Source organism: Cyrtonyx montezumae, unplaced genomic scaffold (genome assembly GCF_038088225.1).
Source record: "Cyrtonyx montezumae isolate F1298 unplaced genomic scaffold, pur_monq_1.0 scaffold_16, whole genome shotgun sequence".
In the NCBI taxonomy this organism is placed as follows: domain Eukaryota; kingdom Metazoa; phylum Chordata; class Aves; order Galliformes; family Odontophoridae; genus Cyrtonyx; species Cyrtonyx montezumae.
Window position 1 is genome coordinate 2,557,710 of NW_027071892.1, and position 24,961 is coordinate 2,582,670.

Below are 24,961 nucleotides of genomic sequence, written 5' to 3' on the forward strand. Positions count from 1 at the left end.
TTTTCCAGAATCACAATTTCCTACACTGACATGAAATAATCTTCAAAGCAACAGGTACTGAGCTTCAACTTCTGTTTTCTTGAGACTCTCTGTTCTCCCCACATTTACCACGTGAATATCTGCACTTGGATTATTCCAGCAAGGGTTAACAGAGCGAGTAACAATTGGGGCTGAACAGCAAAACAACCTGTCAACTCAAGGTACAGGAAATGAGTTTAAGACTCTTTTCTTCAAGAAAAAAAAATGGCACAAATCATATAGAAAGCCAAATAAATGTAGTTTTGAATGGTAGGAGACTGAAGACGTGAGTCAGAGCATTAACAGGATAAAATGCAAGGAAGGGGGGAAAATTTGAGAGGCCAGACAGAAGCACTGTTAATAGTTCAGATCCTGTATGCTGAACTCATACCAGTACGTTGTTACCCTACTACACAAGGTGTTAGAAGCCACAGAGCATACCTCAGTTGTACAAGCCAGTTAATGAATAAACAAAACAGATGAATGGTTTCCACATGTCTTTTCTGGTCAGGATTTCAACCTGTGACTTTCCATTTTGTGACTATTTAGGACAGAGAAACTCCTCTATCAACAGCCAAATAAATACTAACGCTTACATGCTTTAAAGTCTCAGTTGAAAACGCAGTCATCAAATGAACACTAGCTTTATGCAGCTTTAATATCTCACATAAAATAAGTCTTATGAATCATAGTTAATAGCAGTAACTGAAACTAATGTATACCGAGTCCTTCAGGTGATGTGCAAGTTAAGCTACGTAACACAGGTAGGGAGGTTTGAACAGGTCTTCCCATCTTGCTTTGCACAGTTCTTACACTTGCCGCACAAACTACAGAACCTCTAGCTACAGTGTTGTGCAAATGTTGACATCCTTAAGAGCTCTTCAATGTACAGAAATTTGATGGAAGCACCACAAAGCAAGGAAGCTATGCTCCTATGAGCCTTGAATTCTGAGAGTTTAGGTACATCACTGCTGTCTCGCCTTATCTACCAATCACCAATGAAAGAACACCAGGGCAAAAAGGAGCAAGACTACAGTTAAGTCTGTCTCAAGTAACAAGGAATACAAAGATCTGACTCTACAAGCACGTAAGCAGAAGTCTTGAAGAGCTGTATATTAGCAGAGCCCAAGGTGCCATGACTATTAGCTAGGACACCAGAATTTAGTATTGTGGATCTAGCACAGCTGCATTTCAGCCAAGATGAGTCTATGCTTCCAGTTAAGCATATATACCCCTCCTCACAGAACCGTTTCCCATTGCAGGCTTGGAACTCCTCGTTTTCTTACTCCTCCTGTATTATTCCTTTCTTAATGAGAGATTCAGAGGCTCTAAAAGCCAGTGTCCACCAAAAACAAAAGACTCCTACCTACAGGTAAAAACAGAAGTTCTTTGAGACTAATATATCCATCCCCATTCAGAAAATGATTTGCAGCCGATAGATTCTGGTGTCTGTTTCAGTTTTTGATAACACTTACTTTATGGCAGAGTTTGATCCTATGAATGTAAGCTCAACACAAAAAGAAAGCCATTTATCCCTTTCAATTCATCCTTATAGCATGTTTATCCGGAACAAAAATCAACTTCCAGTTTTAAATTATTTTCTTAGCACTTGACAGAACCTAAGTGTCAGTCCCCATGAAGGAGATGGCATCACAGAGAATCTTAGTTAGTCCAAGTTCCCACTTGTGACCAGAAGTCTTACTTGTTAGACAATACCCTTCCTCCAACTACCCCCCCCTTCGCTCCCTCTCCTCCCACCCCTTCCCAGCAATGGGCAATTACTTCACAAGAAATGTAAAATGGGATATGGGTGTACACAAAGCCTACCCTTCACTAATACTGAACAGAAAAGCCTACTCTCCAATTACAGGACATCTTCCTCTAAATTTAGGTCAGCACTGGTGCAGTCTGCACTGTGTATGATTATCACAAGGATAATACCAATAAGTACATATATTTCCTCAAACTGAAGATTTAAAAGTCTATGAAGTTAACTGGGGAAGTTTTATATTGCTACTTCAGAGCACTAAACACACAAAGTGAACCCAATAAAGACCCTTGTATTGTTCAATATTAATTGTATGACCATCATAGCACCTCTTTAAATTATCACAACCACCAGAATTATCAACTGCTTTTATAACTAGAAAGGGTACAGTCCAATATTTATAACTTGCACACTGTTACTATAGAGAAACTAGGTGCATGGTACAGTGCTGCAAAAATGGAAGCCTGCAGTTTTGACAAAGATGCCAAGTCATGTTGTAGACAATTTCAGTCAAACTGGCAATACTGTTTAAGCAAATACTCAACACAGCAGGAAATAAAGGACAAAAAAAAAGCATTCTATAACCAAATAAACATCTGAAATTTCCTTTCCCTTTAAGAATACAAGTAAGGTCACTTTTAGCCTTGGAACAGATACATGTTTGCCTATGATGATCTTGCTAACTACTACACAATATCTGATGTCCTCTGCTAAGAATATAGTTTAAGAAAGCCGCAGGTACAAGAGGCATCTAATGTAATACCTAAAATTTCTTATGGCAACTATTGAATTTATTAAACAGTGAGTATGGGAAGATGGCCTCATGTTTCCTTTTCAATAGTACTCTGAGGATCAAGTGGCTTTCAAGCAGCATGGTGGGTTTGAAATTTATGCAGTTTAGATCACTCTGTTGCGTTTATGAGTTGGTGAGTCTGTAATGACATCGCCACACTGGGCTGAGGTACGCTTTCTACTTCCACCATTGTCCAAGTGGAGTGCCATTTCTTCTGATATGAAAGTGTTCAAATCAACATCATGGAGTCCGTTTCTTCTTCGACTAGCATTGGAACCACTGCTCACGTGAGTAGGAGAGCCTGGGGTACTCGAGCGAACACTTATACTAGCCATTGCACCACTAAGACCTAGGGAAGAAAAGAGAACATTTAGGACATGCAGTGTATACAGGGGATGACATTTGTCTTACAGATACATAAGAGGCATTTCATCCTATTATTTGCACCACACACACTTGTTTGAAGGCCAGGACACACCCTCCCAGATTCATGCCATAGGTTCATTAGGTTGGAAAGGACCTACAAGATCATCTAGTCCAACCATCCTCCTATCACCATCCCTACCCAACTACTAAATCAAATCCCTTAGCACCTCATCTAAACGCTTCTTGAACAGCGCTAGGGATGGTGCCTCACCCACCTCCCTAGGCAGGCCATTCCAGTGCCTGACCACTCTTTCAGAAAAGAAATGCTTCCTCAGGTCTAATCTAAATCTTCCCCGGTGCAACTTGTGGCCATTCCCTCTCGTCCTGTCGTTATTTATCAGGGAGAAGAGGCCCACCCCCTCCTCACCACAACCCCCCTTCAGGAAGTGGTAGAGTGCAATAAGGTCTCCTCTGAGCCTCCTCTTCTCCAGACTAAACAATCCCAGCTCCCTCAGCCGCTCCTCATAAGACTTGTGCTCCAGACCCCTCCCCAGTTTTGTTGCCCTTCTCTGAACACGCTCCAGGGCCTCAATGTCCTTCTTGTAGTGAGGGGCCCAAAACTGAACACAGTACTCAGAGTGCCATGACTTCTCAGCCTTTATTACAAGAGAATCCAGAAGAGCCCCTTCTTTCAGAATCCAGAGCAAGTTTACACACCAGGTCGTAGCAGCACACTGCAGCAAATGCTAGCTCCATAAACAAACGGCATGCTAGTCAGTGTTAAAATGCTGAAAGGAAGGGTAGTCTATTTCATGTGAAGGCTTCAACATAAGCTGTTTCCTACTCAGAAGGAAACTCCCCCTACCAATGGAGTACATTACAAAGTTGACTTGAGTCTTGTTTCGGAATCCCCTTAAGTTCTAAAGGAAATCACAGTATAACAGCACATCGTGGACAGGTTTGTAAAGCAGTTGATTTAAGTATTAAAACTACTGTAGGGCTGCCACTATGAGCCAACACATTAGTATTCAGAGCACTTAAAGCAGAGAAGCAAAACCACATGTCAGTTGACCAAAATTCACTACTGGCAGATCTGATCCCAGTGTCACAGGCTCCCCTGCTATCACTGTGCTCTGTAACACTTCAACCTGAACAGAAGTGAAAACTTCATACTAATTAACAGGTTTCTAAAGCTATCTGCAGTGATGGCAGGCTGATACACAAGTCACAACAGGACAGGTGAGCCAGATGCACTCTATACCACCACAGAAATAACACTGAAAGCTTTGATCCTGTATTACAGGATCTACTTCACATGGAGTATTCCACGAAACATCCAGTGGAAAGCTAATAGCTCGTGCTTTGAGAGCTGCTGCTCACAGCCCCAGTGAGTGCTCCAACAACCCAGCAGCATGGTTTAAAGCCAGACTGGAATCCTGCAGGGTTTTAACAACATTAAAATTCTTTCATCCAAAATGACCAAGCATTTAAAAAACAGCAAAACCCCTTTAATGAAAATAGGTCAAAGCCAAAGTTTGTTCTGGTACTCCCAGAATTCAGTTTGAGCTTAAATTTGAAGCCATTACAATGAGACTCCTATATATCTAGGAAATAAAGTAAAGCACCCAATGGTACAAAATGGATGATGGTACAAATGCCCAAGGAAAAAAAAGCTAGATGTGCAGAAGTTAGGCAGGTGAGAAATCACCGCAGAAAGTTTAATGTCAACTGACATAGCATTAGAAAGAACATTTCATCCTGTACAATTGGAAAAACAAAACCGAGTGCACAGAGGGCAGATGTTTCTGATGCTTTCAGACCAAAGTTGATACTTTGCCAATGCTTTTCCACAGCACCAATTCCAAACAGAACTGCTCTGAACTCACAGGTTCAGTACTGTTACTTCCACTGACAACGTACATCTTTTATCAGCCATTTATTGTTCTGTGCAGCTCATAATGAAGTGAGCAGTGTATTAACTCAGTTCTCAAAACTATTTTAAAGCCAAAACTGATTCTGTGAGGAGAGGAAATATTTTTTAGTCATCACACGAGCTGTGTCTTTAAGAAGAGACTTTCAAATAGCATACAATGTTTAAAACCATAGATGCACAAGTCAGAATTAAGAAGTGTATCTAATACATTGCAGTGCTCTAACAGACAGTTTGCAAGCAATGCCTCAGGCAGATATTCACCTCTCAGTACTTAGGCAACACCAAGTCACTACAAATTTAGACAGAACCAGCCCCTCTCCTGGAGAGGACTCTGAAGTTCATGAACTTCAAACAAGCCTGGTGCCAAAGCCAGTAAGGGTAGCTTTGAATCAGCTGCTACAGGGATCAGAATACAATGATGTTGTAACACAATAATTACTTCTAGTTGCAGTTTAATTTCACATCTCAGAGTGTATCAGTTAGATATCTCTAGTCACCATTAAGTTTGCAAACAGCCTCACCATGGAGTGATGGTTTTGTACTAGCTACTAGCAGTTCCTGTATCACATAGCACTACACATCAGTGTCAAATGAAACATTTACCTCAATTTAAGACTAGGCAAACTAATGTAGAACAGTGAGTAAAAAATCCAAGATATACTGGAACACTGAACTGCCATTCACATAAGCAATGTCACTGAAGCCATGAAGCAATGTAATCAGAAAGATCTGTTTTTTTGTTGACAGAACATCTTTCAGGATGAATGAGTCACAGTTCACTTCAAGGAAAGCTGTTGTCATGCAAGAGGAAAATCTAAGAAAACCCATTTGAGAATTATTTCCAAGTTTTTAGCATACGTGAGTTTACTCATTAAAGTTGAGCAGTATTAGATACTGCACAGAACAATGACATGATTAGCAGCATCACTTAACTTCACATTTCTACACTGCAATCAACAGCACCTAACCACAGCCATGAGTTTTGTCTGCAAAACAGGACAGATTCAATAGCTACTGAAGTGCATTTACTTATTTCATTACCCCATTATCACCTCTGAAATCTCCCACTGCTTTTCACAGGAGAAATCTTTCACTGAAAACCTTTAAGAAAAGACACACAGCTCTTCTTTCTCAGGACTTAAATTGGAGGGCACTGTCTGAGATGTTCTACAGTATTCATTACTTTCTCAGTACCACTAATTTTCAGTCAGGCTCTTATGAAATACCATCTTGATTTTTGTGCATTACTGCTATCTGAAGGGTGCTTTAGAGCATTTATTAGAACACTATTAGTAAAAGCTACAGTACAGAAACAATAGTAATAGCTAGCATTGGTTACAGTTACTTACTCTCCAAGGTTATCAGATCATTAAAATGCTTGGCTAAACATGCATGTTCCACAGAGATGGAAATGTTCAGATGTTTAGAGCTGACAGTTTTAACCTAAACAAACATTTACTTACACCAACCTAACTGAAGCTTTATAAACCACAAGCTGTTTCAGCTATGTGCACAATGAGTTACTCAGGTCACTACCAAACTATCACGTACTGGATAGCCACTATTCAGTGTGGTCATAACATCAACCACTGTTTCCAGATGTTTTAGTCAGCAAGGATTAAGAGGAATATTCACACTTGAAGTGTGACCAAAGCAAGAATTAGTTGACTTCACAGAAATACAGAACAGCATACACACATCCTTGTCACACTATCACGTTTTTCAAGTTACTGCTACAGAGCAAGCTAATGTGCTGCTGCAACACAACCCCGTGATGTGGATCCAACCCTATCCAACTCATGTAAACTCTGCTCTCCCATGGTCTCTATCAGTTGATTCCTTCTCCACTTTTTAATAGTGATTCATAATATAAAACAGATGGTAAGACAAGACAAAACCTGATGGATACTAGGAGATCTTTGAGTCAAGCCACGTATTTCCATATGGCAGAATAAGAGTTTACCCCAGAGGAACGGGATCAATGGCATGACAACACTCAATCTGCTCAACAAAAACACTAGTGCTTCTTCACTGAGTGCATCTACCAATATGTCATTTTAACTAATACTGAATAACAGTGCTTTTCAGTACTGCCTTCCTACATTGCTGCTCCCCTCAAATGCATGGTATTTTCTCCCACAGTGCTGTAGAAGTGGTTTTTAAAAGTACAGGACCCAAACTGAGGATACACCTCACAGAGTAAAACTCTACAGTGGAAGACCAAAGAAGCACTTCAGACAGTAGAACCACCAGCACCCTTCACAGTCTTGCAGGCAGACGCATTTTAGCTATTCAGAAGGCAGAAAGCAATCCAGTACATCAGCTTTTGACATTATGACTGTCAGTTCAATCTGAAAATTCTTGTCAAAGATAACACTTAGGAAGCATATGAATACACCTATGCTAGCTGTGTTATTTTTTAGGGTTAGATAAAGTCACAAACTCAGGTTTAAGAAGCTGAATGATGGGAGGATTTCATCTTTGACCATCACTTCCAGGATGAGTCAATATCACTTGTAACTCTAAGAAAAATCCATATGAGCTTCAGATAGCATACTTTATGTTAACTACTCCCCAGATTCTAAGAAATGCAAAGTCTTTAACAGCTAGTTTCAAGTGAGATTCTGTAGCAAAGGGTGCCCTCCAGCACACTAATAACACAAAGCTGCCATCAAGGGCAAACATTTTTGCTTGCCAGTTTACCCTTTCCAAGATTAATTTCCTGGTACCCAGAAGTTACACTGAAGGAGTTCAAAGGAGTTCAATAACAGATGAACATTGCAGAAGTGCCCTAACAGAAGCAAGAGATCACCATAAGAAAAACTTCTCCAAGTTAGTACAGCTTCTCTGTTCTAAAAAACAGAATGATCAAGGAGAGTAAAGAACAGGTTTACCCTGATGGGAACACCACAAAAATCAAGTTTTGGGTTCAAAGTGCCTAACTTTGAACATCAAGAAAGCCACGTAATGGCCTTGCTGAGTTATAATGCAGGCTAGGCGAGGATCAAAATGGAAAAGAAGACTGGAGTTTCAGGAAGATTTTCAGATGCCACATATGGTTTTAAAGACTCAATTCACAGACTCTAGAGTCTTATTCTAAGGAATACACTTGGGAGTTGTGCACAGCTCTCCAGCAAGTATTAACTACATCACAATATAGCTCTTCTTGTCTTAAGTCTTCAGATTTAAATATGAAATGTTGAGGTTAGAAGTACAGTACTTCCTAAGTAGTAAGACCAGCAAACTGAAGGATCTAGGTCTTCAGCCATACTAGCAACCTTTTCCTAGCAGCAGCAATAAGCCAGGTAAAGGAGTTTCAGAGCTTTATTCTGTACTTCAACTCATACCTGTTTTAATAAAGTAGACACTGCATTAAGCAGTAAATTTCAGTACCACCCCTAACATGGATCCATGTTGCTAGCAGCAGAGTGCTCTACTTCCACCAGAAGCCTTCTAGCACAAAGCCTTAGTCCTGAACACTTGCTGAAACTGATACCCACTACCACATTTCCTCACAACATCCAGAAGTACTGTACCACTTCAGGAGCCTGCCAAAGATGCACATACACAGCCCTACATTAATTTACAAACATGAAAGTTACCTGCAGGTTCCCATTTAAGCAGCTCTAAGACAACCAACAATAAACACAAAGACTGGGAGATACCTTTATAGCCAATTCCCTAATGTTAAGGGCAAGAAGTAGATGGAAGTGACCTATTGAAGGCACTAGCCTAAAAACAGTCATGGGGCCCTACACAAACCCAGTGACTGAAGGAGGAATACAAAAAAGCATGTGTCAGACTGAACTGAAACTGATATCAGAAGAAGCTAATCCAGAGGGTGACTGCCATGAAACCCTGCCCACCAGTTGATTAAGGAGAAGAACACATTTCTAGTCCCTCCTACAGTGCTATCACTGAACAAACTTCCTACCCTGCTCATGAACCTTATTCCTTTCACATTCCACGAACTTTACACCTAAGCTCCACTTTGCATGCTATAAAATGACTTCCAAGAACTACCTCTACACTAAGAGGTTAAGAAACAAAGATAATGAAAATAACTTCAGTGAATACCAACTAATTTACTCTGCTTAAACACAGCACTTTCAAGTGACTTGGTAAGCATTTATTTAAAGCAAAATGTACAGTGATTAACTGTAGTTTCAGAAAGGAAGCTTTTTCTAAGGCTGCTTATCACTTTGAGTTACATGAAAGTCAGCTTCTGCAGCTGTCCTCATGAAATCAGCTTAACCTACTGAATAAACAGTGCTGGTACAGAGTTCTCTAACCAGCTTCCAATATGAGAAAAGAAGACTGCCAGAAAACATGATCAGGTGTAAGTATGGTTCACTGAAATGACAACAGAGCAGCCAACAGCACAGTGTAGGTGACAGCCCAATTCTGGTAACAGTGTATGGCTTATAGCAGTTTTTCAAGATAAATAACAGAGCAATGGAAAAGACTGCATCAAAATATCAAAAATACGCTAAAGTTCTCATTTTTCCACAGAAAATTTCTAGGCAGTTTTATCTTTAAGTCTTCTTAAACATTCCATTATAACCTTGAAGTGCCTGCTATCCTTTAGAAAAAAGGCCTAATGAAATGAAATGCTTCTTTTCACCTCAGGACCATTTTCTTTATCACTTGTTAGGTGAAAGTTCCAAGCAGAATTAGCTGCAAAGAATTAATAACTTTAAAACAGCTATACCACTATTGTTGACAACACGAAGGAAGTTCATCATCAAACAACTTGAGTACATTTTTAAGAAGTGAGCTAGGAAGAAGAGCTCAACAGGACTCTTGCAGTGAGGTGAATCTACAACATCCCTCTCCGGGGCACTTGCTGAAGCAGAACACCACACTATTATCTTTGTTCAAAAAAAGAAGGTAACTAGACATAACACTCCCCAAGGATACTCTTAAACTGTTCATAAGGTTGAAAAGGATCTACGAGATCATCTAGTCCAACCACCCTCCTATCACCATCCCTACCCACTGAACTACTAAACCAAATCCCTTAGCACCTCATCTAAACGCTTCTTGAACAGCGCTAGGGATGGTGCCTCAACCACCTCCCTAGGCAGGCCATTCCAGTGCCTGAACACTCTTTCAGAGAAAAAATGCTTCCTCAGGTCTAATCTAAATCTTCCCCGGTGCAACTTGTGGCCATTCCCTCTCGTCCTGTCGTTATTTATCAGGGAGAAGAGGCCCACCCCCTCCTCACCACAACCCCCCTTCAGGAAGTGGTAGAGTGCAATAAGGTCTCCTCTGAGCCTCCTCTTCTCCAGACTAAACAATCCCAGCTCCCTCAGCCGCTCCTCATAAGACTTGTGCTCCAGACCCCTCACCAGTTTTGTTGCCCTTCTCTGAACACGCTCCAGGGCCTCAATGTCCTTCTTGTAGTGAGGGGCCCAAAACTGAACACAGTACTCAAGGTGCGGCCGTACCAGAGCTGAGTACAGGGGGATGATCACCTCCCTGCTCCTGCTGGCTGCACTATTTCTAATACAGGCCAGGATGCCGTTGGCCTTCTTGGCCACCTGGGCACACTGCCGGCTCATGTTGAGCCGAGCATCAACCAACACCCCCAGGTCCTTTTCCTCTCGACATTCTTCAAGCCATTCTGCCCCAAGCCTATAGCATTGCATGGGGTTATTGTGGCCAAAGTGCAGGACCTGGTACTTGGTCTTATTGAACCTCATCCCATTGAGCTCAGCCCAGCTGTTCAGCCTATCCAAATCCCTCTGAAGGGCCTCCCTACCCTCAGGCAGTTTGACACATCCTCCCAACTTGGTGTCATCTGCAATCTTACTGAGGGTACACTCATTCCCCTCATCTAGGTCATCAATAAAGATATTAAACAAGATGGGCCCCAAAACTGACCCTTGGGGGACACCACTCGTAACAGGATGCCAGCTGGACTTAACTCCATTAACCACTACCCTCTGGGCACGGCCCTCCAGCCAGTTCTCCACCCAGAGAAGAGTGAACCTGTCCACACCACGGGCTGCCAGTTTCCCCAGGAGAATACTGTGGGAGACCGTGTCAAAGGCCTTGCTGAAGTCCAGGTAGACTACATCAACAGCCTTTCCCTCATCTACCTGTCTGGTCACCCAGTCATAGAAGGAGATGAGGTTGGACAAGCACGACCTGCCCCTGGTGAACCCGTGCTGGCTGGGTTGATCCCCTGGTTGCCATGCATGTGTTGTGTGATTTCCCTCAAGATCATCTGCTCCATAACTTTCCCTGATACCGAGGTCAGGCTGACAGGCCTGTAGTTCCCCTGGTCTTCCTTACGGCCTTTCTTGTAGATGGGAGTCACATCGGCAAGCCTCCAATCTTGTGGGACCTCTCCAGATCACCAGGAATGCTGATAGATGGCAGAAAGTGGCTCGGCAATCACCTCTGCTAGCTCCCTCAGCACCCTTGGGTGGATCCCATCTGGCCCAATGGACTTGTGGCAGTTCAGATGGAGGAGTAGATCTCTGACCATCTCTGCTTGGATCACAGGGGGTGCATTATAATTAATAATCCTCACCTCTACCACTCATAAACCTGTTAGTTACTTGCTACTAGCTGAAACTTAACATTTAACTAGTTGCAAGTGTAGTATTATTTTCCAAGAATTCTATTTACTTCAGCATCAGTATAAGCATCTCTTCATGCTTCAAAAATACTGATACTTAACAGCTGAGTTTCAGGTTTTTTTGTATTTACATTTTACAGCTATGAACTCTTTCATAAAGCACTTTCCTCATTCACAATATTTGTGAATGTAACTTCTTAGTAGCTACCAAGCCTTATAAGTATAGGAAGCTCATAGACAATTAAGTAGATACCTTCAGCTGGAACATCCAGTAGGTGACATTGGGATATCAGAGACCAAAATCCAAAGTGTAAGAGGAAGACATGCTTTATGAACCCCCACCCAATTTTAACCAAGTAGTACTGAAAAGTTACTGTTACCATGCAGAGCTATGGCTTCACGGAAGGGTTGCAAATCAGTCTCTACAGATGAGCTAGTTTCTGTTGAAGTAGCTCGGTTAGGGGATACTACAGTCAGTCTTGGAGGAGCTCTAGAATTTCTTGGAGGAGGAACTTTTCCACACAGGAAGCTGATCAAGTCTTCTCTACGAATAGTTCTTCTGCGTTTTTTAACCCAAGCTAACACATCCTTATTGCGACGTTGATAGCCAATCTGAATTCCTACATCAAAGCTTCGCTGATGGACATCCACACTTTCTGCAAGAAGACAGAAGTATTCTTAGTAAACATTACAGATGGAAGAAAACAATACACAATATGGTACACCATTGTCTTCTACAGGTTACTGCAATACAGTACCAAGTTTGCTAGCCATGAAAATGAGTCATTAAAACTAAGAAATATTAATTAAAAGGAGCTAATTAGTTCCCCTTCCTCCCCGTCTTTACTTGTCAGAATGTTAAGCTCCTCAGCAATAGCATTTACTTGCTATCCCTAAGGTCAGGACTAGAACATTATTTATGATACCATACTGTATTAATATTAAAAGCATCCTTTGAGCTGGTCAGTCTGAGGTACTTACATCAGCAGACATACACTCACCTAATGAACTACAGCACATCTCAACTTCCTAGGTACTCCTGAAGCACATCAGCACAGTTGGGAAAACCCACATAAAAGAATTAACTAATTTTCCTGATGCTAACTGATACTCAATTTCCAGAAGATCCCTATTTCTTTAGAGTCTTGGCTTAACCCAAATTTGATGCAGAGGAAATTTACAGAAGGCCACAGTTTTGAGCCTAGCTCAAACAGTGTTTCCAACATCTTTCAGTTAGGTAATACTTACAGAGGAAGCATAACGTTTTCCTTCCCCACTTAGGAACCCATTACAAGTTTGATATACAAAAGCTCCAAATAGGTATCACTTATCATTAACTCTGCTACAAAATGGTTTTATTCTCCATTCATGTTATTGGTCATCTGTGCACAACAGTTAACCTGGTCTGTGGCAGGCATTCTATATATTTACATTACACTATTTCCAAATTTCAGTAAGTTCTTAAACTGGGAGCCAAGTCCTATCAGTAAATCCTATTCAGGGAACAGTAACAGGTGGGACAAACCATTTCTTTACTCAAGTATGCTCATGTTTGCCACAAAAACCACTGCCATGTCAGCTCTCACTTCACTGAAAGTTAGCATCCACTCCAACTCAATTCACTTAGATTTGTTTTTGAGCTAGAAGCTAGAACTGCTTCTGAATTCTTCCTTTACTAATGAAGTCCAAAATAAAAGCCATTTCCTCAGAACAATGTTGAGATTTATGAACCGCTGTCCAAGGTATTGGTTTACAGGTAAACAGCAATATACACATCTAATCTACTTCTCACATGGAAGAAGAATAACAACCACTTAAATCCCAATCTTGGACACTAAAGGCACCACTGCATGGCCCATAAAAGACAGTGCTAAACACTACTGAGCTGCAGCACTTCAAATAAAACAACAAGAAAAGTATGTTCAGCACACTAGCATTACTTCCACATACTCTTTGTAAAATAATACTTCCCTATGCTGCTTTCTAACCAAAGGAAAGTTAGATTTACAAAAGCTAATTCCTGTCAAAGCAATGGCAACTCAACAGATTATTCCTCCAGCCATTTTCAACTCCAATCTACCTCAGACTCCAACGCAGTAGGACAGAAGATACCCAAACACTTCAGAGCTCCCAAACACTTCAGAGCTCGTCTGGAAACTGACAACAGTCCTTTAATCCCTTCCTGAAATACATCGAGAAAGCCCTGAGAGATGAAGAGCCCAGCTCTACATCAACAAGCCTGCCCCCCTTGTCTACAAGAATGCTTGACAAAGGGCTAACTAAGGTCAGTTATAAGGGCAACCACCAACTGTAAAGGTAACCTAGGCAAATTTCGAGCATCATTACCCTAGGAAAGACTAGACATTAAAACCTACAACTGCTTTGTTTATGGAATCAGGCTGACAAGAAATCAAATCACCTACATCTCACAATTACAAATACAAATATTACAAAAAAAATAGTTTTCAATAAAGATGAGATAAACTGTGGGCTCAGAAAACCATTAGAATGACTAAACACCTACCTTACAAACCAGACATTCACTTATTTAAGTGAAATCAGAAACCCACAGTCCAGAAGACCTTCAAATTGTTGTATGATATTAAGCAACCTATCTTGAAGAAAATGCTGACAGACAAGAAATCAGTTTTTTCCCTTATGCCCTGCTCCCACTAACCTCTTTGATGCCATTAAGCTATCAAACCAGAAACCCAGAAGGTAGCACTTAGTTCACCATATCTAGCACTTCAGGCTATGCCAAAATTCCTTCATAAGAACTTACTGAATGTGTGCTGAAATCATTGTTTACTACTCCAGACAAATTTACATTAATGGACTCTCAACTTGAAAGGTCACCACTGTCTAGATGGTCCTAGGCATGTCCTCCTGCCTTCTGAGGGGGATCTACTCACATGGAAATTAAATGAAGACTGAAAGGAAGGCAAGAAACTGAACACTTAAGTCTGTTTGAGAGAGGTTTGGTTTCAGATGCTCATTTTTCAAGTATTACATGATAATACCAACCTGAAGACAGCTTCCTACTATAATTCTAGTTTCCCTGATCACTGAGAAACTACATTTTCTTCTGCTTACCACATTAATGCAGAAAGATAAGTCTCATTTAACTTGATTACTTATAACAAGTAATTTAAGCAAAAATTAAGCAGAGTAGCAAAGATGATAGTTTCCTTCCCAACATTTGTTGACGGACTAATAATTCTAGATAATTTAATACTTGCTGCTCTTCTAGTACCACACTCAAGAGACTATTGAGACTGTCCAAGTTCTAGCAGCTCTCTCCCTCAAGGACACATACCCCATTACACATTGTGCTGCCCCTTTACACAACTTGCAATGCATACAGACTGTTCATACACACATCTTACAGGAGAGATGATCCCTAGCAGTGACAGTTCTTTACCTACACTTCCTTTTTCTTCCTCCACATCCCCTCAGAAACCTGATAAGCCATCAGAAACATGCCAAGTTCAGTCCCTTCAAGAAAATCCCACAAACCAGGAAACTCAAGACAAATGAAAAGCTTCCAGGTTGTACTACAAGCAGAGCTGTACAGACCAAGAAAAACACTTTCAGACCTTTTAAGAGGAACAGCAATTTGAAAGTCAAGAGTTGGCCTTTTTTCCTAGTAATGGAAGGCAGTGATAATGTGGTTCACACTTGGCCATTTCATCCTCTTCTCATAGAAAACCACTGAACAACTCTTCTAAAGCAAATAATTGTGTCAATCCATAGAACAGCAGAATTCAGAAACAGATCTTGACAGGTAGAGTCAAACAGCACAAAGTACAGGGGGCACTCAGCAAAGCTTTAGTTAAGACTGCCCTCTTACCATCACCCTAATGAGATGGAATGACATTCAAGTGCTTAAAAGAAACTGGGAGACTTCTGCAAGGCATACTTAAGCCTCACTGTCAGAAGAACAGTTTTATTTTTCCTAAACACCTACATGCAGGACTTTGCAAACACTAAATCCAACTTACAGTTCAGTGAAAACACATGCATTATACTGACATCCCAGCATTTAATACACCATAAAATAAAAACTAAGCAGGAAACTGAAGCCCTGCAGAAGCTCTTGCACTCTTCCCTTGAGGAGTAAGAGACACACTAAGAACATCCTCTTTCAAGGGTCTCTGAACAAGACAGCTTTTAAGTTGTTAGTCACCGACATGAGGCAACAGAAAAGATTCAACTGCTGTCAGCTGAAATGGCACAGGGAAAACTCTCAAGATTCAGGAAGCAGTCTCGGGTTAGATTTTATCAGGGTGAATAAGAGACATTAACAGGCCCTGCTTATGAGTAAGCTGGGGCAGGAGGCAGAGTGGGGACGGTCACGGGCAGCAGCCCCTTACCTTTGTAGAGGTTGGTGACCGCAGTGGCCGCGTTCTGGAAAGGGACCCAAAGGGAGAGCCCCGGCTGCTGGCACACCCGGTCTGCAGAGAGGGAAGGACACACGTTGTTTATTTTGGAGTCACCAACTCCGAACGGCCATGTTAGGTTTCGCCATTTTGTTCCACCTCCCGAAGGCGGCTCGGCAGCAGGGCCGGGAAGGGCGGCCGGACGTCGGGCCGGGCCCGAGGCACGGCGGCGTCACTCGCAGCCGCCCGAGGAAGCGCCGAGCCCTGCCCCCGCCGCACAATGGGGCCGGCCCCGCACTTCGCCATTTTGTCGGCGCTTCTTCCCCGGGCTGGGCGGCAGCCGCCGCCGCCGGAGCCGCTCGTCCCCTCCCCGCCCCGGGTTCACCTCCGCGGGGCTCCCACCCCCACCCCTCCCCCCCGTCCCTCCCAACCCGGCGGTGGCGGCTCCGCCGGAGCGCCGGGAACGGCCCAGGGCCTCCTCCCCGGGCCGAGCCCTCCGCCGGCGGCCGATAAGGGCGACGTTCCCCGGCCGCCCTCACGCCATTTTGTTTTCCCGTCCGCCTCCATGGACGGGCGCGGATCCCCCGGGCCGGAAGCCCGCACCTCCCCCTGCCCGGGCCGTCTCGCCGCCACATCCCCTTTGTGGGGCCGCAGCCCCGCACCGCCGCCCCCGGGCAGGGCTGACCCCCGCCGCCCCGCTCCCCCCAACCCCGCGCCGCTCACCCTTGTAGAGCTGTGCCACGGCGGTGGCTGAGTTCTGAAAGAGGTGCCACAGCTTCTGCTGCTTGAGCTCGGGCTGCGCCGCCTCCTCGTCCTGCAGCTCCGGCGCCAGCGCCTCCTCCTGCTCGGCCTCGGCGAGACACTGCCGCTCCCACTTGCTGAACCAGTGCTCGGGCCCGTGCTCCTGGATCTCCGCCTCTCCTTCCTCTTTCTTGTCCTCCATCCTCCGGCAGGCTCAGTGACCCCTCCGCCTCCTCGCAGGCGCGGCCTCACCGAACAGCCACGCTAGCACTCCTTCTTCTTCCTTCTCCTCCGCCGGCCCGGCCCTACCTCACCCCCATGCTGCCGGGCCCGGCCGGCGCGTCCTCTAACACCAAACACAGTGAGCCACGGCGCCGCCCCGAGTGCAATAAAAGCCCGGCGGAGCCGCCCGGGAAGGCGGAGCCGCCCGGGAAGGCGGAGCCGCTGCACTCCGCCCCGCAACGCTACTGGGCGCGTACATACAGGCACCCACGGTTTGAACGGCGGCGTCGCGCTCTATTGGCTCTGACCCACGTCAATCACACGTTACATCACATGGGGCGGGGCCGAACGGCAGACGGGTTCCGTCGTCATCGACTCGTGCGCAGACGTTGCCGGCCGCGCGACGCATGCGCAGTGCCCATCCCCGCGGCCTCGCCCCTCCCCCCCCGGCGTGAGGCACGGCCCTGAGGTGGCCCCGCCCGCCGCCGCTGCCCCTCGCCGTGCTCGCGCGGCGGCCGAGAGCCATAGGCACAGATGCGGCTGCGTGGCGAGGCTGAGGCGGGGTGGTTTTGCCGCTCTTGCCGTATCGACGCTGGGGCGGAGTGAGGTGGTGCCCCGCCTCGGGTTTCCCTCCGCTTTGTGGTAGTGAGGGAGGGGCGAAGAGCCTCCGACCACAGAGCATCTGATGCGTGTGATGCAGCGCAATGCCTTTGCGTGCTGGGAGCAGGGAACCTCCTGGCCGTGGTCACGAGCCAGCTCGTAGCTCTGAGGGCACGGCCGGGTCTGGCTGCAGCTGCCGCGCTGCAGTGTGGGAGCTGTAGTTCCGCGGGGAACCGCAGGCTCAGCTGCTGTGCACCAGGAGCAGCCGTGAGGGAGCTGCCTCAGCCCAGCAAGGGGAGCTGGGGTAAGGTGGCTGAGTGTGTGCATCACAGCAAGGAAGGAGGAAGATTAGGAGTTCAGCGGGCGCAATGGCAAGGGCAGCCTGCGGAGCGAGCAGTGGGGCAGCACTGAGGAGCGTTGTCCTGGCAGGGCATGGTGGCTGCTGAGGACCTGGGGCTCGTGTGCGGCTCAGATGAGGCTGGCAGTGCATTCGAGTGATAGGGGAAAAGAGAAGGGCTGTAGTGATGCAGTTCCTACAGAGCCCCCATCCTCTCCTTCCATCCCAAAGAGAGAAGAGATTTACACCTCAGTTTGTACCTCAAATAAGCTCTTAGGCCAAGAGGGAAACTGAGCTTGTTGCTGTACCGTAATTTTAGCACAAGCGTGATACCAGTGCAAGTATGTAATTCCCTATTCTAGAGCTGGAGATGCTGATATAAACGAGATATCAATAGATACATAATTTAATGTCCTGCTAGCTGTAACTTAATTATTTAACTGTTTGGGTTTGGTTTGGTTTTGTTTTAATGCAGCCCTAAATTAGGAGTCCACTGAGTTCAGGTTACTTCACAACTAAAGTGTAAGTTAGTCTGCTCTTGGTTACTGGAATTTCCAATGGCATTGCTGTCAGCTACGCCAGTTCCAAGAATCCTTCCTCAGTTTCTTCAGTACTAGTGCTGTGAGCAGGACAATGTGCTCTGAGGGTATGGGCCAATGTCAAGGTCCTTTATGCTTAAAGCAGAATTAAGGTTGGTTTATATCATTTTGTTCCTAAGACATGCAATTTATTTTATGGGTCAGGCTGAGTTGTGATAAAAACAAACATCCGTGTATTGCTTTATGGCCAGTCTTCGCATACCAAGCATGTTTTTTCTTTTTTCTTTCTTTCTTAGACCACTGAGACTGAGGATGTCTTGCTTATGTGTTGTGCTATGCCACTCCATTTGAGCAGAAAGGAGTATCCATGCCTGTGCACGTTCTTAAACAGAAGTTGTGGTGCTGGCTTTTTTTTTTTGTATAAGTACTTCATAACACTAGTGGGCATATCATAGAAGCATGGATATTGTCTTCCATTCTAGGCATGGCTCTGTCAAGTCTTTGGTTAGGATTGAGAAGTTAAACAAGTTTAGAAATAGTCCTGGGCATGCGCTTATGGGGTCTTTGTGAATGTATAAAGGTAGCATTGAAGGGAAAGGAATAGAATAAATAAATAGATTAAAAATTGACAGTCTGAAATTGTTTTGTAAATCATGCCTTGATCAGTATCTAAGTATATTAAAGAATATTAGTATATTAAGCATATGCCATGCTGAGACTTAGATTTGTTTTAAGGAAAACAAAGAACAAAAAGTGAAATTATCCTCTATTGAATAGGGTTTCTTACAAGCTACCTACAACTTGGAAATGTTCGTTCTGTATGTTCTCAAATTGTTAAAATATTGAAAAGCATCAAATGGGAATGTCTGACAAGATTGTGTTCAAGCACTACTCCAATAAGTAGGCCCTTAAATCCATGTCTCTGATCAGACCTTGGTCAAAAGGTGACCAGAAATGCCCCTGTCAACTTTGGAGGGCTTTGCTCTATGTAAGATCTGAGATCAGAAGTCAGTGTACGCAGCGTGGTGTAGGAGGGGGCTTGGCCCTCCTGGATTTTGTGTACCACACATCTGTTTTTCTGAATATTTCTAAAGAGTTGCATAATGTTGGCAACTCCGAAATGAACAGTTGGTTACTGCAACACAATGTGGCATTAGTCATGATTTATCAAACATACAGTCTTGACATTTGGCTATGACTGATGCCCATTCAGTATAAGTCAAGCAGGGAGATACGTTACATAATCCTGGTAAAAATACAGCAGTCGAATTTCCTGGTTGAGTTCAGAGAAACCTGGCTACATGCATTTCTCAGAAATACCTACAGCTGATAGAAATTCCTCATAGAGGTTGATTTTAAGAGGGCTATTTTCCTTTCTACTATCGTAACACCAACTGTTGTTGATTGAGTTGTACTGAAATGATCTCTGGGACAGCAGTGTGAAGAGAACGGGGATATTAAATTCCTCCTGGATATGATCATACAGAGAGATTTTAATTACACATAGTCCATAAAATTAGAAATCGTCATTTTTAATAGGATTGATAGAATAATTTTAACATGGTCTATTAACATTTTTATGCCATATAAATATAAAAAGGGAGTTAGGGACCTCAGAAGAAGTCAAGCACTTTCTGGGACTAGAATAATAATGCAGCAAAGAAGTCCTGGAGAATGAAGGCAAAAATGATTGACTTGGTGGAGGCAGCAAAGGAGAGAAGACAAGGAGCAGCACAGTGTGCAAAGGTACACCCATCCACTCTTCTCCCTGATGCCTCCTGAGAAGTGTAGGCAATACTGATTTATTAAAGAATTTTCCTCCCTGTAAATTAGAAACAAATTCCATGCTAATCCATCATGACCTACCATAAGTAGCCTGGAACAAATGCAGCCGTGCTGCTGTTGGGTGCTGCTCGGTCCTTTGTTGGCTGGGGTCAGATGTGAAAAGACCAGAAGGTCAATGGTTGATGCACAACAAACGTGGCATCTGAGTAATCTTGGTGTTTTGCCTCTTAATTTTCCCCATGGGAATGCTGTAGTGATGAGAGAAGCATGGCATCCCAACTGAAGTCTCTGGGGAGATAATTACTGGAGCTTGATGAGGGTATGCTAATTGTACAAGGCTCTGAAGACTTGTTTTATTCCCTTAGCAGACTCTTACTGGGAGTTGAATTTAATGATAAATAATGGAAAACATCTTTTTAAATATGAAAATATGGAACTGAGGGGAGAAGGAGGGTTTATTGAATAATAAATACTCAAAATATGCAGCATTTGTTAATGTTTGAGTATTTAGATGGTTGACTATAGGCATGAAAATATTTCCTCAGAGCTGTGGCTATGTCAGTGAGAATTTCTCATGCACAAGAGTTCTCTCATGGTTTTAGATATTGAGAGAACTGAAGAGAACAGGTATTCATTTCGCCAAAGCATAAAAAGAATAGCTCTGAGTATTTTTATTTCTATTCACTGTTTGTCCTTAGGGCTCAGACTGTAGGTGTGTCATCCTCCAAAAAAAAAAACCATCACCAGGGAAAGAAATTGCTCAGCTGAAGATTGTTTCTCAGGCAAAAGTCCTCAGCCCAAGTAAATCTGAAGTAAGCGTGAGCAAGCAAGCAGCAGGTATTTCTGAGAAGCCTGGCTCACAAAGACCACGGCACACTGACTATTGGTACCACATAATCAAGACAATTTAACCTGTTATTGATGCCATCAGTCATACTGATGCCTTATATCTATTGGCTTGATGCTACCATTCCTCAGTGAAGGAACTGAAAAAGTGGAAAACCTGGGAAGCAGGAAAGGAAGGAAATAGAATGAACGTATTTCTTTTCTAGTTTGTGTTCCTTGGTGAAGGAATGTCTTCAACACATATAATCCAAACACAGAGGTGGATAAGCACTGCTGGAAAGCTACCTGAGTAGCATTGTGCATGTTAAAACGTTACTAACCTTAAAGGAAAGAATACTGCAGTAGTGTCTGCATCCCTCCTGTGAGCACATCAGTAATAGTTCTTTTAGAACTGATCAAAATCCAGTCATGTAAAAGCAAATTGCAATGACTTGATTAAAATTTGGTCAATTTCTTTTTGCCTAAAATAGATATCCTTGAATGTCAGCCCCAGAAGCCATGGTTAGTATGAGAAGGAGAGCAAAAAGTTCCCAAAACCTCATGTCAGGCCTCCGTCTTCAAGGGAACAATTGTTCCCTTGAAATAAGTGGTGCTTCTAGCATGACAAGATAAAGCACATGGTAAATATGCAGTTGTTCTGTTCAGGACTTCAGAACAGCTTGATATTTCTTCCTGCTGTAAGAACTGCTCAAAAAAGAGAACTCTGCTTGTCAAGAGCACTTCTCTAAAGAGTGTTTTTTTCCCCAGATTCAGATTTCCAGCGCATCATTAGAAATGAAAACAATTTCTACATAGCAAATTAATTAATATTCAAGAAGAAGATCCTGTTGTATGCTGTACACAAGTGAAAAAGATGATCTTTGCTCTGAAGGACTAGCAATTAAAGCACAAAAGACGAAAACGCCAAGTATCATACTTTCATGATACAGGATGAATAAGCAGATAATAGCACAACTTTATTAGTCTCTGCATAAGCTAGTATTTCTGTTGTCAGTAGTAAGAAAGACTGGTTTCAAAGCCAAGTTCTGTCTGGGATCTATTATGATTGCCATTAATGGGGCCCAATCTGGATATTTTTACCCAAAATTAAATCCCAAATGTAGGTCCAAGGTTGCAGATTCAGCCCGTGTGGAGAAACAATATCCAATAATCTCTGATTACTGCAGGTCAAAGTCTGACTGTAAAGCATCATAATCACTTAGTGCAGATATATTACTGGCCTATAAAACAAAAAGACTACAGAATGAATGAAAAATTGGATAAAGCCATTGCAGGCCATCTGAGAGGAGTTTCCTTTGCTCATAGAGTACATGGCTTGCTCCATTGATTTCATGAGACAGGAAGCCAAGGCTTTTAAAAGTCCTTAATAGGATATAAATGAAAGCAGAAGTTCTCCGTGAGATCTCGTGGTGTGATGTTGGGATGTTTGGCAGTACCTAAATTGCTGCTGCTGGCAGGCACTTCACCACTTACTGTCACTCTTCAGCTGAAGGAGCTGCAGAATGCCAAAGGTCTGCAGCAGGTTGCCCGCTTGCTCCCAGAGGCAGCTATGAATCACTGCAGCGTTTAGCTCCTCTTTTTTTAGAGCATCACAGACTGCAAAAGCCACTTTGCAGAGCAGCTGGGAATCACAGGCAGCAGGAGTGTTTCTTGAGTTAACCCTGTGCTCAGAGGAGGCCTTTTGTTTCTCGGCAAAGCATCAGGGTACTGATTACTTTACTTTTCTAATGTCAGCTTACCTGCATATGGTTGGTAATGTCACATAACTCAGCTCTTCCGTAATCAAGAGACAGTGATAGGTAGAGCTTTAATTTACTCTGTAGCCTTTTTGGGTATAAAACTCATTTTATACTGCTGGATATAACTTTGAGCAGCTGGGATCCCACGATCTTTTTGTACCTGAGTTGCAAGTGAGAATGTATTTGCCCCATTTATCTAGGAGCACACGTCAGTCCCACAGCTGAGGTTGTCCCAGCTTCACTGACAGTACTTGCTGTGCATGCATAGGGGTGCAGGAGGGCCGGGTTGTGCTGTGCATGCAGAGCTCTGCAGGATTAGAAATCTGAATAAGCAAGCTTCCAGATAAAACTTGAAGGCTCAGCACAACCTCTGCTGAAGCTACTGGGTGTTCTGCATGTTCAACTGAACTCGACGGAACTTGTTCTTTATGTCGTGCACAGCTGTGCATGGAGGTGAGGAGTAATACGGACAGAGCTACTTGTGATTTCTCCAAGTTCAACAGCACTGTCTTTTCATTGTTGTCCAAATTATCTCAAAAGGTACGTCACCCTCCATGCTCTCCTTAGTCAGTAGAGTAGAAAAACATAATCAAACCACCTACTCCTGTGTTGTAAGAACTGACTGTTCACATTTAAAGAATTTCAAGTGCTAAATATAATATTTGCAGTTCTGCATCTCAGCGATTGGCAGATTCAATAGCTGTTTGAATACCACTAATCTCTTGGGATGCTGGCCAGGGAAGACTTCCTTTAGTTTGTGTGGGAGCAGGATGCACAGCACTCCTAGCAAGGGGTCTTCTAGGTTTCTCCTTAATTCTCCACCTGTAGAAAGGAGGTGATCTATTCCAAAACAAGTCTGGAATTATAACCACCCTTCCAAGGATCAAAGTCTTGTCAGTCCTTTAAAATCTTGTTATTAATTTGTCCTGAGTAAGCATGTTGTGCTAGTAAGCTGGGGAAGTTAATTGAGTCTGTAGGAGCCAAGGACTGGTGCATCACTGGTATGGATAATGTATGCAGTTTCTCTTCCACAATGCACCTTGGTGTTGTTTTTTAATATTTCAAGGAAAATAAGTGTGTTGTCCTATTGACTCCAGAAGTGCTTAGTGAAATGTCTTCTTTCCCCAGGAAAACTGCACGAGGACAGATTTTTGTCATGAAGTTTTAATGAGATCTTTAGAATGGAACACAACGGAGATACTTAAAAAACAAGGGGTTTAACAAACAAGGTTTGGGTTAATGGATATAACATGACATTATCACCTCCAGCTGCCTGCTTGGCATCTGCCAGAAGCCTCTGCCATGCTGACAGGGGCAGCAGGGCTGCAGGAGCCTGACCATCAGCTGTCCCAAATCACCTCTGTTGGGGTCACGCTGTGAAATGGGACACTTTTGTCCTGGCGAAGGCTGACTGTACAGCAGAGGAGGGCAGCATGTGAGGAACACAGATAAAACTTCATCTCACGGAGTCCTAACAGATCATTAAATTTCTTCATTATGGGCTATAAAGAGAGGGTGCTGAGCCCCAAGAGACTGATATGTATCGAACGGACTTGAGAGATCCTTTCCTAGCTTTGACCCCATTTTTCAACAGCTCTCCACAGCATAAGAGCAAAGTGACTCATGCTTCCTGTTGCTGCTGTTTGATAGAATGCAGAGGGCTTCAAGTGGCATTGGAGTTGGGACCCAGGCTTTGAGTGCTATTTAAAAACCCAAATACATCAATTTGCTTTGAAAAGCAAGGACAAGAAGCAAGGTGTTGCAGAGTGGAAACACTTGGATGGGGCAGTTTTCAGAGTTGCTATGGTGAGAGTATGTCTTGCTGTGCTCTGTTGGAACAGACATGCAAACACAATAGTTACAGTCCATGCCAATGTTGATTTATGAGAGTTTTGGAAAGTTTATTCCAGAGCATGTTTTTCTCCCCCATAGCTATAGTCACTTGTTGTCAACAAGTGTTCTGTAACTCTTCCTGTATTTTGCTTCTGGGAATAGAACAGAAACAGCCCCTTAAATCCAAAGAACATGGAAATGGGTTAAGTTTCCTTTAACTTTTTTTCTTTTGTATTTTCTCTGCCTTTTACTCCAGATTTGAAGCTGTGGCTCTGGCCGTGCAGTTCTCAGTAGTTTGGGTCACCTCTTAGCTTTCCAGATCACCCCTTCTTCACTCCTGACAGGACAGTGAAAACCAAACCCATGTATAACCAAAGGCACAGTCACTGAAAATGCCCTCATACACATTTTCCTTCCATTCCTTTTATGTCAGTATTTACAGCCGTGTACTCCATAGCAAATTAGATCAGCTT

At 43.4% G+C, this 24,961-nt stretch overlaps 2 protein-coding genes across 2 annotated transcripts in view; one reads left to right on the forward strand and one right to left on the reverse strand.

Moving 5' to 3' along the window:
- Positions 1-418: 418 nt before the first annotated feature.
- HAPSTR1 (HUWE1 associated protein modifying stress responses) lies at positions 419-16,865 on the reverse strand. The gene is made up of 4 exons (XM_065732327.1): positions 16,570-16,865; positions 15,841-15,921; positions 11,848-12,123; positions 419-2,928 (listed from the first exon to the last, which is right to left on the reverse strand). The coding sequence occupies exons 1-4, from the start codon at positions 16,787-16,789 to the stop codon at positions 2,684-2,686; spliced, it is 822 nt and encodes a 273-aa protein (XP_065588399.1). The 5' UTR covers positions 16,790-16,865; the 3' UTR covers positions 419-2,683.
- Positions 16,866-17,606: 741 nt separating this feature from the next.
- The window catches only part of CARHSP1 (calcium regulated heat stable protein 1), a 172,678-nt gene continuing 165,323 nt past the window's right edge, over positions 17,607-24,961 (forward strand). Inside the window, exon 1 of the mRNA XM_065732335.1 lies at positions 17,607-17,615. The gene's annotated coding sequence lies outside the window, so the exon portion shown is untranslated. The remainder of the gene's footprint in view (positions 17,616-24,961) is intronic.